Raw genomic sequence first — 13,384 nt, forward strand, 5'->3', positions numbered from 1 at the left:
AAATTATATTAATAGGACACTTCACAAAGTTTATATAAAATGAAATTCAAACGCATAAGTTTCTTTTAAGGACTCTTTTACAATAATGTGTTAGAAGCTGGTCTTAATGCATGGTGCTATGTGACTTTTTCCCCTCTCCTTGACTACATCCCTCCACCATGTCAAAATCAGTTACACACGTTGCTTCAGCGTTAGGTACAGTATTAGATTTCAAAGCCATACATTTTATTTTGAGACGATGTGCCGTGGTACCCCATCCACACAAACATTTCAGGACACATGGTCTGGGGGGGAGGGGGGAGAGAAAGAGGATTCTGACGCGTAAGCGGGCTGTATTATTTACGAGAACAGGACTTCGCGAGCGTTTCCGTACTGCGCTACGTACGGTACCGGCGTCCTAAGAAAGCCGGTGGCAGCTCTTTTCGGGCGTGCTGTGCTCTGCTACCCACGTGCTGCAGAAAGGGGCGCGGCGGAGGTGGAGGTACGCCCCTGGCCGGCCCCAGAGGAGGACGAGAGCTCTGAGAGCGCCGCTGAGCCGGTCATCTTTTAGATCGCGGGAAGGCGGTGGGCCCGGGTCCCCCCCCCCCTCTGACAACGCCCACAGGTGGCTCAGCCTGGCATCGAGCCGCCGCCGAGAGGGCGCAAAATGGCGCGCGTGGCCGACCAAAATGACGCGGAGGAGGTGAGTGTGGCCACTGAGAGGCGCTGAAGGGTGGGCGAGGGGGGTTCGGATCCGATTTGTATTTTCTATGGTAAGTGCTTTAAAGCGTGTCAAACTTTAGGAGCAGCCGATCCGGGGGGGCGGAGAGAGTGGCGCCTCGGTCCCGCCATCCGGCTTTTACCTAGTTCCGAAAAGCGGGCTGGAGCTGTCACTGGTGCTCAGTAGACGGGAAATCCGTGGGCTGCCGGGAACAGGTCGTGCTCGTCGCGTTTGCTAGAGCATGAAATCAATAAAAAAAAAGAAGTCGATCAACCAGGCGAAAAAGAAAAAAAAAAACAACGAGGTGATGGGGAGAGGCGATCTGTTGATTTTACTGATCGCTGCTTTCACTGGGGCAGACGGAGTCGCTTCTGGCTTGGAATTCTTGTTCCCTCCCCCATCACAGAGCTCGCCATCTCACCTGGCGGCCTTGAAAGGCTTTTTTTTTATTTTTTAAATTTTAAGAATTACACCCAATGTAATCCACACGTCTCTGGCCCTGATGAGCGCGCTGTGTAACCAGGAAGTAAGCCAGCGGTTGCCCCCGTTTCTCACTTATTGTAAAATAGAGGAATTAAACAAATAATAAAGGATATGCTGTCCTACAGAGGTGACATCCTGGTTGGCATTTGTAAGGTTTATGGTGAGAATACTAAGAGACAGGTCAGACCACTGTGTGGACAGATATGTTTATTTAAAATATTGAATTTCAGTTAAAATTCGCACAGGTATACATATAAATGAAACAAGTCGTGGCAGGCATACTAAAAGGAAATTTTAAGACAATCCAGGAACATAAAACCTTTGAAATCGAAATGAGAAAATATTTTGATACTCACTAGACAGGACTTAACAAAGATCTAGCTTTTCTTTTTTGTTTCAAATATTTATTAATTTTTATGTAGTTCTTTTATAAAAGATTCATAAATAGATGGCAAAGGACATATACAGTTCATGCTTGTAAATAATAAAGTACAAAAATAGAATAAAGAAAAATTGTTTTTGAGTTATGAAAGATAATTGTCTAAGGATTTAAATTTTCTAATTCTTGAAGAGTAATTTGAAAAGTTGAGAGGTTACCTTCATATTTTTATATAGTAGAACCCACATGTATATGATAAATGATAATTATCTTTCCAGTTATTAATAACTAGATTTAAAGCAATGGAAATAAAGAAGTCAAAAAGGACTTTATCTTCTGAGAGATGTTGTAAGTGCTAATAGAATAGCTTGCATTTTGGTCTATATGTCAGACAAGGAACAAAAGCAAAAACTGCAGGAATGGTGTACAAGATGCTAAGTCTTTAATACACAAACAGTAATTTTTCACATGCTGACTTCTTCCCCCAAAATTACGTCACGAGTAAAGTACCTGTACTGTACCGATAAAAATGTTTGGCGCTTACCAGCTTTCTCTCAGAAAATTGCTGCTTCCAAGCTTTTACCCTCAAAATTGCCACTTCCCAGCGTGCACAGAGAAAATAGTTACTTGCCTGCTATCAGCCTGAAAATCGCTGCTTTCTTCACCGATATTGCGTCTCCTTTAGGAACAGGTCAGGTCTCTCACCGTTGTTTGCTATTCACGATTTCAATAGTAATAACGGTGGCTGTTACAAAAAACCGCAAATAACATATAAAAAGTTATTTGCAGTTTTTCCATATTTGCGGTTATGTCCCGCCCCTAACCACTGCAAATATGGGAGGGAGGAGTGTACTGGGGAACCTTATGGATAACAACTGGAAACAGCAATGTCGTGAACAACAGAGTGCTGGGTAAGCTCCTTCGCAGTGTGGGTACGAAAGCGAAAGTGAGGTCTATATGTCAGTCCAGAAACTGTGAGAATTGCCACAGTACACTTCTCCCTCCGTATTCGCTATGATAGGGGATTGACAGAACCGCAAATAACTTTTTCATATGTTATTCGCTGTTTTCTATTAAAAACCATTGTGAATATGGTGAAACCGTGAATAACATGGTGGGAGACCTGGTCTGTACCGGAAGGAGAGGCAAAACATGGTGAAGAAAGTGCTGGGAATCAGCGATTTTCTCTGTAAATGCTTGGAATCAGCGATTTCTCTATTCAAGCTGATGTAATTTGGGGGGAGGTGCCAGCAAGCTAAAAACCGTGAATAATCAAAACCACAATTGCTGAAATCGCAAATATGGAGGGAGAAGTGTAATGAATTTGATGCATAAAAGTACCAACTTCTTATGACATGACCAGCATAAGTCAGATTCTGTGGAATTACACAGCTTAGCTTTCCTTGGTGTCCATAGGGCATGGTGTTGGAGAATAACAATTGTGTGATAGCAGAGGATCTGGAACCTTGTGACTGAAATATATTTTAATTATGAGGGAATGTTGAGTCCAAGTCTTTTTCTCATAATTTTTGAGTGCCAATACAAAAATTTTTTGTGCTAAGCCTGGTGAGAGGACATATAAGAACATAAGAAGTTGCCTCCGCTGAGGCAGACCAGAGGTCCATCTCGCCCAGCGGTCCGCTCCCGCGGCGGCCCATCAGGCCCATTGCCTGAGCAATGGTCCCAGACTATCCCTATAACCTACCGCTACTCTTATCTGTACCCCTCAATTCCTTTATCCTCTAGGAACCTATCCAAACCTTCTTTGAAGCCTTGTAACGTGCTCCGGCCTATCACAGCCTCCGGAAGCGCGTTCCATGTGTCCACCACCCTCTGGGTGAAAAAGAACTTTCTGGCATTTGTTTTAAACCTGTCTCCTTTTAATTTTTCCGAGTGCCCCCTTGTACTTGTGGTTCCCCGTAATCTGAAAAATCTGTCCCTGTCTACTTTTTCTATACCCTTCAGGATCTTGAAGGTTTCTATCATGTCTCCTCTAAGTCTCCGCTTTTCCAGGGAGAACAGCCCCAGCTTTTTCAGTCTGTCAGTATATGAGAGGTTTTCCATACCTCTTATCAGTTTAGTTGCTCTTCTCTGGACTCCCTCAAGTACCGCCATGTCCTTTTTGAGGTACGGCGACCAATACTGGACACAGTACTCCAGATGCGGTCGCACCATTGCACGATACAGTGGCAGGATGACCTCCTTTGTCCTGGTCGTGATACCCTTCTTAATGATACCCAACATTTTGTTTGCTTTTCTTGAGGCTGTGGCGCACTGTGCCGACGCCTTCAAAGACGTGTCCACCATCACTCCCAGGTCTCTTTCAAGGTTACTTACCCCTAGCAGTGATCCTCCCATTTTGTAGCTGAACATCGGGTTCTTTTTCCCTACATGCATGACCTTGCATTTCCCTACGTTAAAGTTCATTTGCCATTTTTTGGCCCATTCTTCTAGCGTCGTTAGGTCCCTTTGCAGATCTTCGCAGTCTTCCATGGTTTCAACCCTGCGGTAGAGTTTGGTGTCATCCGCAAATTTAATAACTTTGCAATTTGTTCCCGCCTCCAGGTCATTAATAAATATATTGAACAGGAGCGGTCCCAGCACCGACCCCTGCGGAACTCCACTCGTGACCCCATGCCAGTCTGAGTTTTACATGCCAGTCTGAGTTTTACAATATAAGATTCTAGTAAACTTGCATCATGTATGCTATTAGGTAAATATGAGTAAGTAGCACATGTGAGAGCTGATACCATTTAAAGAATTGGGTAAATGAAATTCCTCTTTCAACTGTTCAAAGGTTTTTTAAAATATCACTAGTTAACAGTTGACATAAGTGTCATATATTGTACTTTTTCCATATAGTCCAATTAATTGGAGATTTATCAATTAGAATTGATGAATTACTTTTTATGACATGGTTATTTGGAATATCTAAAGGAATAGGTAAGCATTTACTCAAGTATGTGAATGAAGAAATTGTAGCAGGTATAATATGAAAAATGGTAGATGTAGATAAAGCATACATATTGGATAATACAAATAAAGACCTGTACTTAAGACAATTTCCAGTGTAATAGGTGAGACATTCTATACAAGTGGGTTGTATCCCAATGGCCACGTGCTATATGCAGAAGGAATCCACTCCAGATTTTTTCTGTGACTCCTGTACTTCACTGGGAGCTATAGTATCACCTACAGTTTTCCCCTTCTGCACTGTTCTGCTCTCCCCTTTTTCTTATTTTATTCAGTGTTATGGTCCCCTTTTCGGGATTTCTTTGTACTCGGAGCGATTCTTAAGCTCTGCCTGCATTGTGAACACAGGGGCTTCAGTCTGCAGCTGATAGGCCGATCCCAGTGGGTACCTGTTAGCCAGCCTGCATTGGTTTCTTAGGAGCTCAAGGCTGTCCCTGCACTTTTTTCCTACTGCCGAACTGTGGTTTGAGCGCAGGCTGTTAGGCATACCTAGGTGACTCAGCAGTGTCTAGCAGGGTGCCAGTTGCGTTTTTTGCCTTCGCCCTTTCCTGAGCATGTCCGTCGGTATGCGAGGGTGGAGGTACGGTCAGACACCATGTCTGACTGGCAGCCAGAAGATCAGTGTCGAAGAGGCATTCCCAGCACGAGGCAGTGATTTTCTGATTCAAGCTACTTACTGTAAGAGAGCTGAAGCAGGCTGCAGCACATTTCCAGCACAGGTTGCAGTGAGTAAAGGCTGTCACAGCCTGTGAGGTGGATGGGGGTGTGTCTGATTTTGGCACAGGCAGCTTTTCCCTCCTCCAACTGCATGGCGAGGTTCCATGGGCGGATGTCACAGTCGGTGTCTGACTGACTGGTAGTCCGAAAATCTTCAAGCCTGTCCATTTGAAGCAGTTTCTGGCGCAGATAATCCTTTTCCCCCTTTTTCTTCTGACAAGCAAAGCACAAACCTCCATTATTTCCTATGGGAACTTCGGGGGTGGCTTGTTAAACAATTTAAAAGTCATTTCTCACAGTTTCTGAGGGTAGGTTTCAGGTCCCTCACCTCCCCAGATCCCAAATCGCTATTTTTTATTTTCGGGTTTTATTTTTGCTTGTTTTGGCGCGAATTTGCTGGTGGTGGCCATCTTGGATTTTAAACAATCTTTTTTTATCCAAAGTTTTATTTCTGCCTCAAAACCCCTCGATTTGATAAAAAAAATCATTTGGGATGGACTCCCCAACCCCTAATCTGTTGAATGTGGGCATTGATTGCGCCGGAAGGGGGAAGGAGCTTCGGACTTCGCCTCCTCTGAGTACTTTAGGGATGGGGAGCTACCCTGGGTCCATGGCTTCAGAAAAAATCTCACACAGAGGCTGTTCTGGAGTCTGGCACAAAATGCATGTGTTCCGAGTCTGGGGACTCTTTTGGCATGGCACTTGTACCTCAACAGAGTCCTGGCGTGGTTGTGTGGTATCAAATATAAATGCCTGGACTAGTGTAAAGAGACTCGTTAACGTTCATGAGTAAGCCTCAGCCCCACCACTCCGCCGCTGTTCTATTTCATGACTGCGGGGAGAATTATGTGGCACTTCATCACTGGCTGCTCATAATGATTGTATTTATCATTTTTAATCAATTTGTAAATATTTTCTAAAAAGTATTTCAATACTAATTTTATTTGTGAAGTAATATATATACTTAGCTTATGTCAGCCAAAGCCTGAGAGTCTAACCCGACATGTTTCGCACCCACTGGCGCTGTATCAAGGGTCTCCCTGTGTACAGTACTAACCGCCCCTCTGTGTAGCCCTCAGCTCCTAACAATTTAAAACCTGTAAGTGCTTACCGAGGTCGCGCTTGTCATCCGACTCATGTTCATATTAAGGGTAAGATGGGGGCGGCATCTGACCTCGGGGTATATATACTCTCACCTATCATTCATAACTAAGCCTCTCCCCCCGGGTCTGATTGGTCAAACCTCTAACCAATAACCGAAATTCACTCTGTCTCCCCATTCAATCCATGAGGTTCAACAGTATCCAATGAAAAGATGTATCTCTGCTCACTTTCATTAAAAAAAGCTGAATGAAAGTGAGCAGAGATACATAACAGCTTTGCTTATATTTGCATTTCACTATTATTTCATGTGAGCTGCCAATTAATATTTTTTATGTGGCAAAAATCATGGGTTGTTTTTTTAACATGTTACTAAGTTTTCATACACATTAGAGAAACTCAAGAGTATTTTAAAGCAATAACTTACTGACAAATGCTTAAATTTCAAATGATACATACACATGTGCAGAGAATCATTGGACCAGAGCACAGAAATACAGCATTGACCAGTTAAGTGCAACTACTGGAATGTTGACAGTATTAAAAAAAAAAACAACAAAAAAAAACTTCGGCCAGACTTATAAATGGAACGTCTCCCATCAGGATCTCTACTTTCTGAAGAGCCTGCTTAACAAGACAAAAACAATCTTAGAAGTGTCTCAATCATTTAGCAGCATTTCTGACTACAAAATGCATGCTAAAAATGTACATTAATCATAAATGTGTACTTTGCCTATCCATTTCTTTATTAAATTAACAAAATCAAGAATCAGGTTACTTAAGCCACAACTTAGGTAAATAATATTGAGAGGAAAAGACCCCGGATGCCTGCGCTAATATAGAATATGAATTCCAAAATAGATTATGCAGGATCAGGTTATCTTTCATCGGTCTAAAAACCTCTCGTTGCTGATCAAAAACATTTTTAAATCAAATGTAACTTTTTGCACTATTTTCTATGCAAATGATCAGCAAACGATAAACAAAATGCACTTATCTTAGTGCTTGTCAGGTAAGGTTTTAAGCCCGATGGGACCCGTTTCACCAAAACTTGGCTTCCTTGTTTTTTTTTTTTTTTTAAAAAACTGCAATAAGAGAGAAAACAGTGCAATAAATAACTGCACAGTAGCGGTAACCACAAGTTGTCAAATCTGGGTCGGAGTGGAAGTTCTTGCCGTGGAGGGGTCCGGATGAACTGCGCCCTTTCTCTTTGAAGGAGGCGTTTGGTTATTTAGCACGGTCAAACAACGAACGGCTGAAGGTAATTTTTCCAGCAGTGAAGGGCTCTGCGATATTGACGCCGCTGCCAACTCCACCAAGTTCTGATGTTTTGAGTAGCCTATGTTTTTCTGTGTTTTGATCACTGAGTTGGTACCCACCCAATGTGGTGAATTGAGCAGCCTTACCCATTCTTCCCACTGGACTACAAGTATACATTGACTCAGTGAAGCCTAACCTCCTCTTTTTTTTCAGAGAGCAGCACCCCACACAAGACAAGGAGGCACAGGAGGGAGTAGGGATGTTGTGGTTGGAGTAAAAATTCAGAATCATCACTTTCATTTTTTGAGTGCTGTTCTTGAATACTATATTAGACATATTTTCCTGTGCAACTAATAACTAAGAATTCAGTACACATAATGATCCCCAGACACCATTAACATATATATTATTAATATCATGGCATAAAGATTGATAAATTTAACAGATGACAATGTACTACCATAATGTTTTAGTTTTAATGGCGAAAGATAAATACCAGCACAATCGCATCTGAAGATGGGACTTATTTGATTTTGAAAGATATGTTCTACTCCACCCTTGGATTATTTTTACTGAGCAAGACCTCTCACTAAGTCCTCTTTGGCTGATGCAGAAAACTATTGCAAGCCAGCCCACACAGTTACCATGCAGTTAATGTGCAGGTTACTGGCCAAGCAGTGCAGAAAGGGGTTGAAAGCAGGTTTAACTCGCACAGTAAACAAGGCTGCACACTGAATTAAAAATGAATGGTGGTGAGGCTATTACATATTCTCCTTAAGTGCAAAGGTAAAACTAGCTGTTGACTCGTGCACAATATGAAAACTTTTGTTGTAAGGTCTAGGGCATAGAAGAAGAGTTGATTGAATGAAGTGGATATTTAGCAATACCCTTTACTTCCCCCCAATCTGACCCGCCCCCATACAATAAAAAAAAATAATTCCTGGTGTCTAGCGGTATCCCTTCCCCAACATAACTGACACCCTCCCTCCCCCCTTCTGACCCCCAAAAGCTTTTAAAAAAAAGAAACTCGAAACAACCTTTCCCTGGTGTCTAGTGGTAGCTCCTACCCTTGACCTCTTTCCCAGGCCCCCCAGACCTTTGTACAGAGGTAAAACAAAATTCCTTTTATCCCAGGACAAGCAGGCAGCATATTCTTAACGCATGGGTGACGTCACCAACGGAGCCCCGGTACGGACCTTTTTAACTAGAAAGTTCTAGTTGGCCGCACCACGCATGCGCGAGTGCCTTCCCGCCCGACGGAGGAGAGCGTGGTCCCCAGTTTCTTCGTTTCCGCGGAGCGAAGAAGACGCATGTGTTTTCAACGGCCGTTGAAAAACTAATTTTTACCTTCCCGCTCGCGTATTTTTTCACTTTCTTTCCTTTTTTCTTATCGGATTCCCTTTATTTTTGTTTTCAAAAAAAAAACAAAACAAAACTCATCGAGTTTTCCTTATTTTTTCAGGCCGGCCCCGGTGGGGCCTGTTGCCACCATAAAGGCCTCCGGGTTCGATTTTGCGGAGGCCGTGTTTCCATTCATGCCCCCTCAACCGGGTTTTAAGAAGTGCCAGCGGTGTGCACGCCCAATCTCCCTCACCGACCCACACAATTGGTGCCTCCAGTGCTTGGGTCCAGAGCATCGGGCTGACACCTGCACCCGCTGTGCTACGCTTAAAAAGCGTACTTTGAAAAATCGGCAGATCCAGCAAAATATTTTGTTTGGTACCGGATCTGCCATGGAACCGGCTGTGACGTCGACGGCACCACAAAAGTCGGCTCTGAAGACATCGACACCACCGGACCCTTCCTCGGGGTCGTTGGGCCCAGGTAAGCCGGCTAAGAAGCCTCCCACTTCCCTTGAGTGCCCTCCTGCCATGGTTGCGACACCGGCCCTCCCGGCACCGCACCGGCCCCGCAAACGCTCCGCTCCGATCTCGGTGAGTGCCTCATCATCGGCCTCCTCATCGCCGGAGCGTAGAGCGGCACCTATGGTACCGAAGAAGAAAAAGCGGTACCGGTGCCTCCCTTGGACGACCGCATCGCGGCCATACTCCAAACACAGTTACAGGAGCAGCTGCAACAACAGCTCCAACAACTGTTGCCGGCTTTGCTGGCACCGCACCTTCCGGTACGGGACCGGTCCGAGCCTCACACTGTCCCATCGGTGTCGACCCCCTCAGTACCGATTAATACTTCCATGCCGGTGCTCTTGGCAGAAACACCTACAGTACATACCCGTGATGCTGCCGACCCTGTCCGGTCCCAGGAACGACATCGGTCTTCCTCACCCGGTACCGCCTCGGTGCGCTCAGGCAAATCTCTTTCAAAGACCCGCCATGCCGAGCCCTCCACACCGATGTCCAAACGTACGCACCCCGACGTTAGGGACCCAGATTTGTGGGAAGACTCCCCTCACGGTACCGAGGAGGACGCTTCGTCAACTGACGAAGAACCCTCCATGACCGACACCGTCTCCAAACCAGAGCAATCCTCTTTCTCCAAATTCCTTAGGGAGATGTCAGCAGCTCTTTCCATTCCCTTAGAGTCCGACTCTAAAAAGTCTCAGGCTTTCCTCGATGCCCTAGACTTTGAGCAACCTCCCAAAGAATTTCTGAAGTTGCCCGTCCACGACATCTTACGGGAAACTTTCTATAAAAACTGGGAAGCTTCCCTCACGGTTCCTGGAGCCCCTCGTAAATTGGATAGCTTGTACCGGGTTATTCCAATCCCAGGATTTGATAAGCCTCAATTGCCCCACGAGTCCCTCCTGGTGGAATCTACTTTGAAAAAATCTCAGGGTTCCAGTGTATATGCCTCCACCCCTCCTGGCAGAGAGGGAAAAACCATGGATAAATTTGGTAAGCTTCTGTGCCAATTTGGTTGGTGTAGTATATATTGAGGGAAGGGGATTGAGTTGGGTGTGTGGTGTGTGTATGCCAATGTTAACATCAAATTTTTTTTTTGGAGGGAGGGCTAGTATGGGCTGCTAAACTTTCAAAGCTAATGCAATAAATATGCTGATAGCTTGTTTTTAAATTGTCACCCCACCTGTCAGTTTGTGAGCCAAATCACTTACTATCAGGAAGGGAAACATTTTGCAATGAGCTGCAGGCTGTTGTATTTTTAAACATAGCAGTAATTTGTATGCTTAGTAAATACTGCATCCCATGGGCAATTTTTTTTGCTGAAAGCTTATGATAGAAGCCATGTAGCTGTGCAGTCAGCAGCTATGCTGCATGACTTTCTGCGTCAGCTCCTCTGTGTTCAGACAAGGGCACCAAAACAAAGGCAGGTTTATATATAAAGTCAATATTCAGTTTCAGTGAGTGTTGCATGTGTATCACTTCTGCATCCTATATAATAAAACCCTAAGTGCACATGCGCACTTAGGGTTTTGTGATCCCTGCTGCCGTGTTTTCTGTTCTGTGGCCGAATTCTATTTTAGAACACTGCGGCAGGGAACATTCTGGCGACTCTCCTCCTCCCGCCCTCACTCACCAACTGCTGTTGCTGGAGGAAATGCAGGCAAGCTCTCTCCTAGCGGCGCCTGAGCCGCGTTGTCGCCACCCGATTGCCGGTCACGGTGGCCGCTGCTGCTGTGAAACTGCCCAGTCCCACTGACGACACCGCTCTTCAAAGGAGCCTGGTGAGGATAGCGGCTGGCTGTAGCAAACTTCGCAGGCCGCTCAACACCTCGGTACAACATTTCCTCTGATGTACACGATCACGTCAGAGAGAACTTGCTACTGAGGTGCATAGCAGCCTCCGAGGTTCGCTACAGCCGGCCGCTATCCTCACCAAGCTGCAAATGAACATGCTGGACAGGGGGAGCAGGTAAGGGGTGCTGCTGGACCGAGGGAGCAGGGAAGAAGGACAGGGGGAGCACAGAAAAGGTGCTGATGGACCGGGGAAGCATGGAAAAGGTGCTGATGGACAGGGGAGCAGGGAAGAGGGACAGGGGGAGCACGGAAGAGGTGCTGATGGACGGGGGAGCAAGGAAGAGGGACAGGGGGAGCACGGAAAGGTGCTGATGGACCGGGGAGCAGGGAAGAGGGACAGGGGGAGCATGGAAGAGATGCTGATGGACCGGGGAGCATGTAAGAGTGATAGGGGGAGCATGGAAGAGGTGCTGATGGACCGGGGAGCAGGGAAGAGGTGCTGCTGGACATGGGGGAGATAAAAGGAAGGGAGAAGGGCTACTGCTGGACAGGGGGAGCTGGCAAGGGGTGGTGGTGGACAGCAGAGGAAAAAGAGACAGAAAGAAAGAAAGACAGACAGAAAGTGGCCAAGGAGAGAGAGAGAGAAATGCAGACACACACACATCTATTCTAGCACCCGTTAATGTAACGGGCTTAAAGACTAGTACATAAATAAAATCCAAGGCCTTCTGGAGTCCCTGCTCCTAATCTGTCTACAAAACAGGGTACTGAAGAAAGCCCCTGGCAGTTAATCATTAATGAGGCAGTGTCCCTAGCATTGCTTTTTTTACACAGCATTAGAACATATTGCTCTCCCAAACTTTTCAAGAAGAAGGACAAAAGTACAAACGTATCAAATTCATAGAAGGTGGGAAAGGTGAAAGGGAATAGGATTTGTATACTGCTTTTTCTGGTTACACATTCAAAGCCTATTTTGTACCTGGAGCAATGGAGGATTAATGGGCAAATTCTACAAGAAGCGCCCAAAAGTTAGGAACCGAATTAGGCACTATTCAGCGTGATTCAAGTAAAATTGGGTGTTGTTTAATGAATCACGCTGAGAAGCACCTATTTTGGAGGCGCTGGATAAGTAGGCCAGCTCTAGGCACAACTAAAAGTTAGGCGCCTATATGAGTGCCTAAGCACGCTTAAGAGCAGCAATTCTGCAACAAGGCGCCTAACATGTAGCCATGCCCATGCCTAACGTGCATAGCACGTATTTTTTTGAAGGCCACCTAAATTTATAGAGGTGCCTTATTGCAGAATCACTCTTTCTTGATAGGCGCCTAAGTTTCAATTATTGCTGATTAAAAAGCTTAATTGAGCTTGTTAATCAATTTAGATAGGCGCTTATCTAGATAGGCACCTCCAAAATAGTGCCTAACATTAGGCTTCGGTAACAGAATTTAGGCATAAGTGACTTGTCCAGGGTCACAAGGAGCAGCCCATAATCTCAGGGTGCTGAGGCAGCAGCTCTACCATTAGGCCATCTCTCCCTCTTCCATGAGATAAATTTCAAGGAAAGATAAAAGGCCCTGTGTACTGGGGCAACAGAAGTACTAAATGTGATGGAACAATGGATGACTGAATTTAGATTGAAACTAAACTTATAAAAAACAAAATTCTTTGGAGCTTCGCCACACTCACTTGACACTAAAACATTGCTGCGCATCAACAAACTCAGTTACCCTATCCAATCTACTATGAAGGTACTGGGTGTAATACTAGACCAGGGCCTAACCATGAAAGACCAGGTGGACTCTTTGGTTAGAAAGGTTTTTTTTACTCTGGAAGCTTCGGTCCATTAGAGCATATTTTGATGCTTCATCATTCAGAATTCTGATACAATCCCTTATACTGAGCCAACTTGACTATTGTAATATAGCCTATCTGCCAATTTCCCAGAAGAACTTGCAATGATTACAACTGGTGCACAATGCGGCGATCAGGCTGATTTTGTGTTTGAAGAAGTTCGACCATGTAACTCCTTCCTACCGACTCCTGCATTGGCTAAGGATGGAGGCACGTGTGAAGTTTAAATTTGGATGTTTCTGCTTTAAGGTACTTTTCGGCCAA

The 13,384-nt window shown here is 45.0% G+C and overlaps 1 protein-coding gene across 3 annotated transcripts in view; it reads left to right on the forward strand.

The window, feature by feature from the left end:
• The first annotated feature begins 373 nt into the window (after positions 1-373).
• TTC39B (tetratricopeptide repeat domain 39B) overlaps positions 374-13,384 on the forward strand; it is a 210,305-nt gene continuing 197,294 nt past the window's right edge. The window contains exon 1 of one of the 3 annotated variants that reach the window (XR_004536836.1): positions 374-682. Coding sequence is in view for 2 of the 3 variants with exons in the window: in XM_033919149.1 (XP_033775040.1) it covers positions 647-682 (36 nt within the window). In the remaining variant the exon portion in view is untranslated. The remainder of the gene's footprint in view (positions 683-13,384) is intronic. The other 2 variants (XM_033919149.1, XM_033919158.1) reach the window with 2 other exon arrangements.

This window comes from Geotrypetes seraphini, chromosome 1 (assembly GCF_902459505.1).
Source record: "Geotrypetes seraphini chromosome 1, aGeoSer1.1, whole genome shotgun sequence".
Classification (NCBI taxonomy): Eukaryota; Metazoa; Chordata; class Amphibia; order Gymnophiona; family Dermophiidae; genus Geotrypetes; species Geotrypetes seraphini.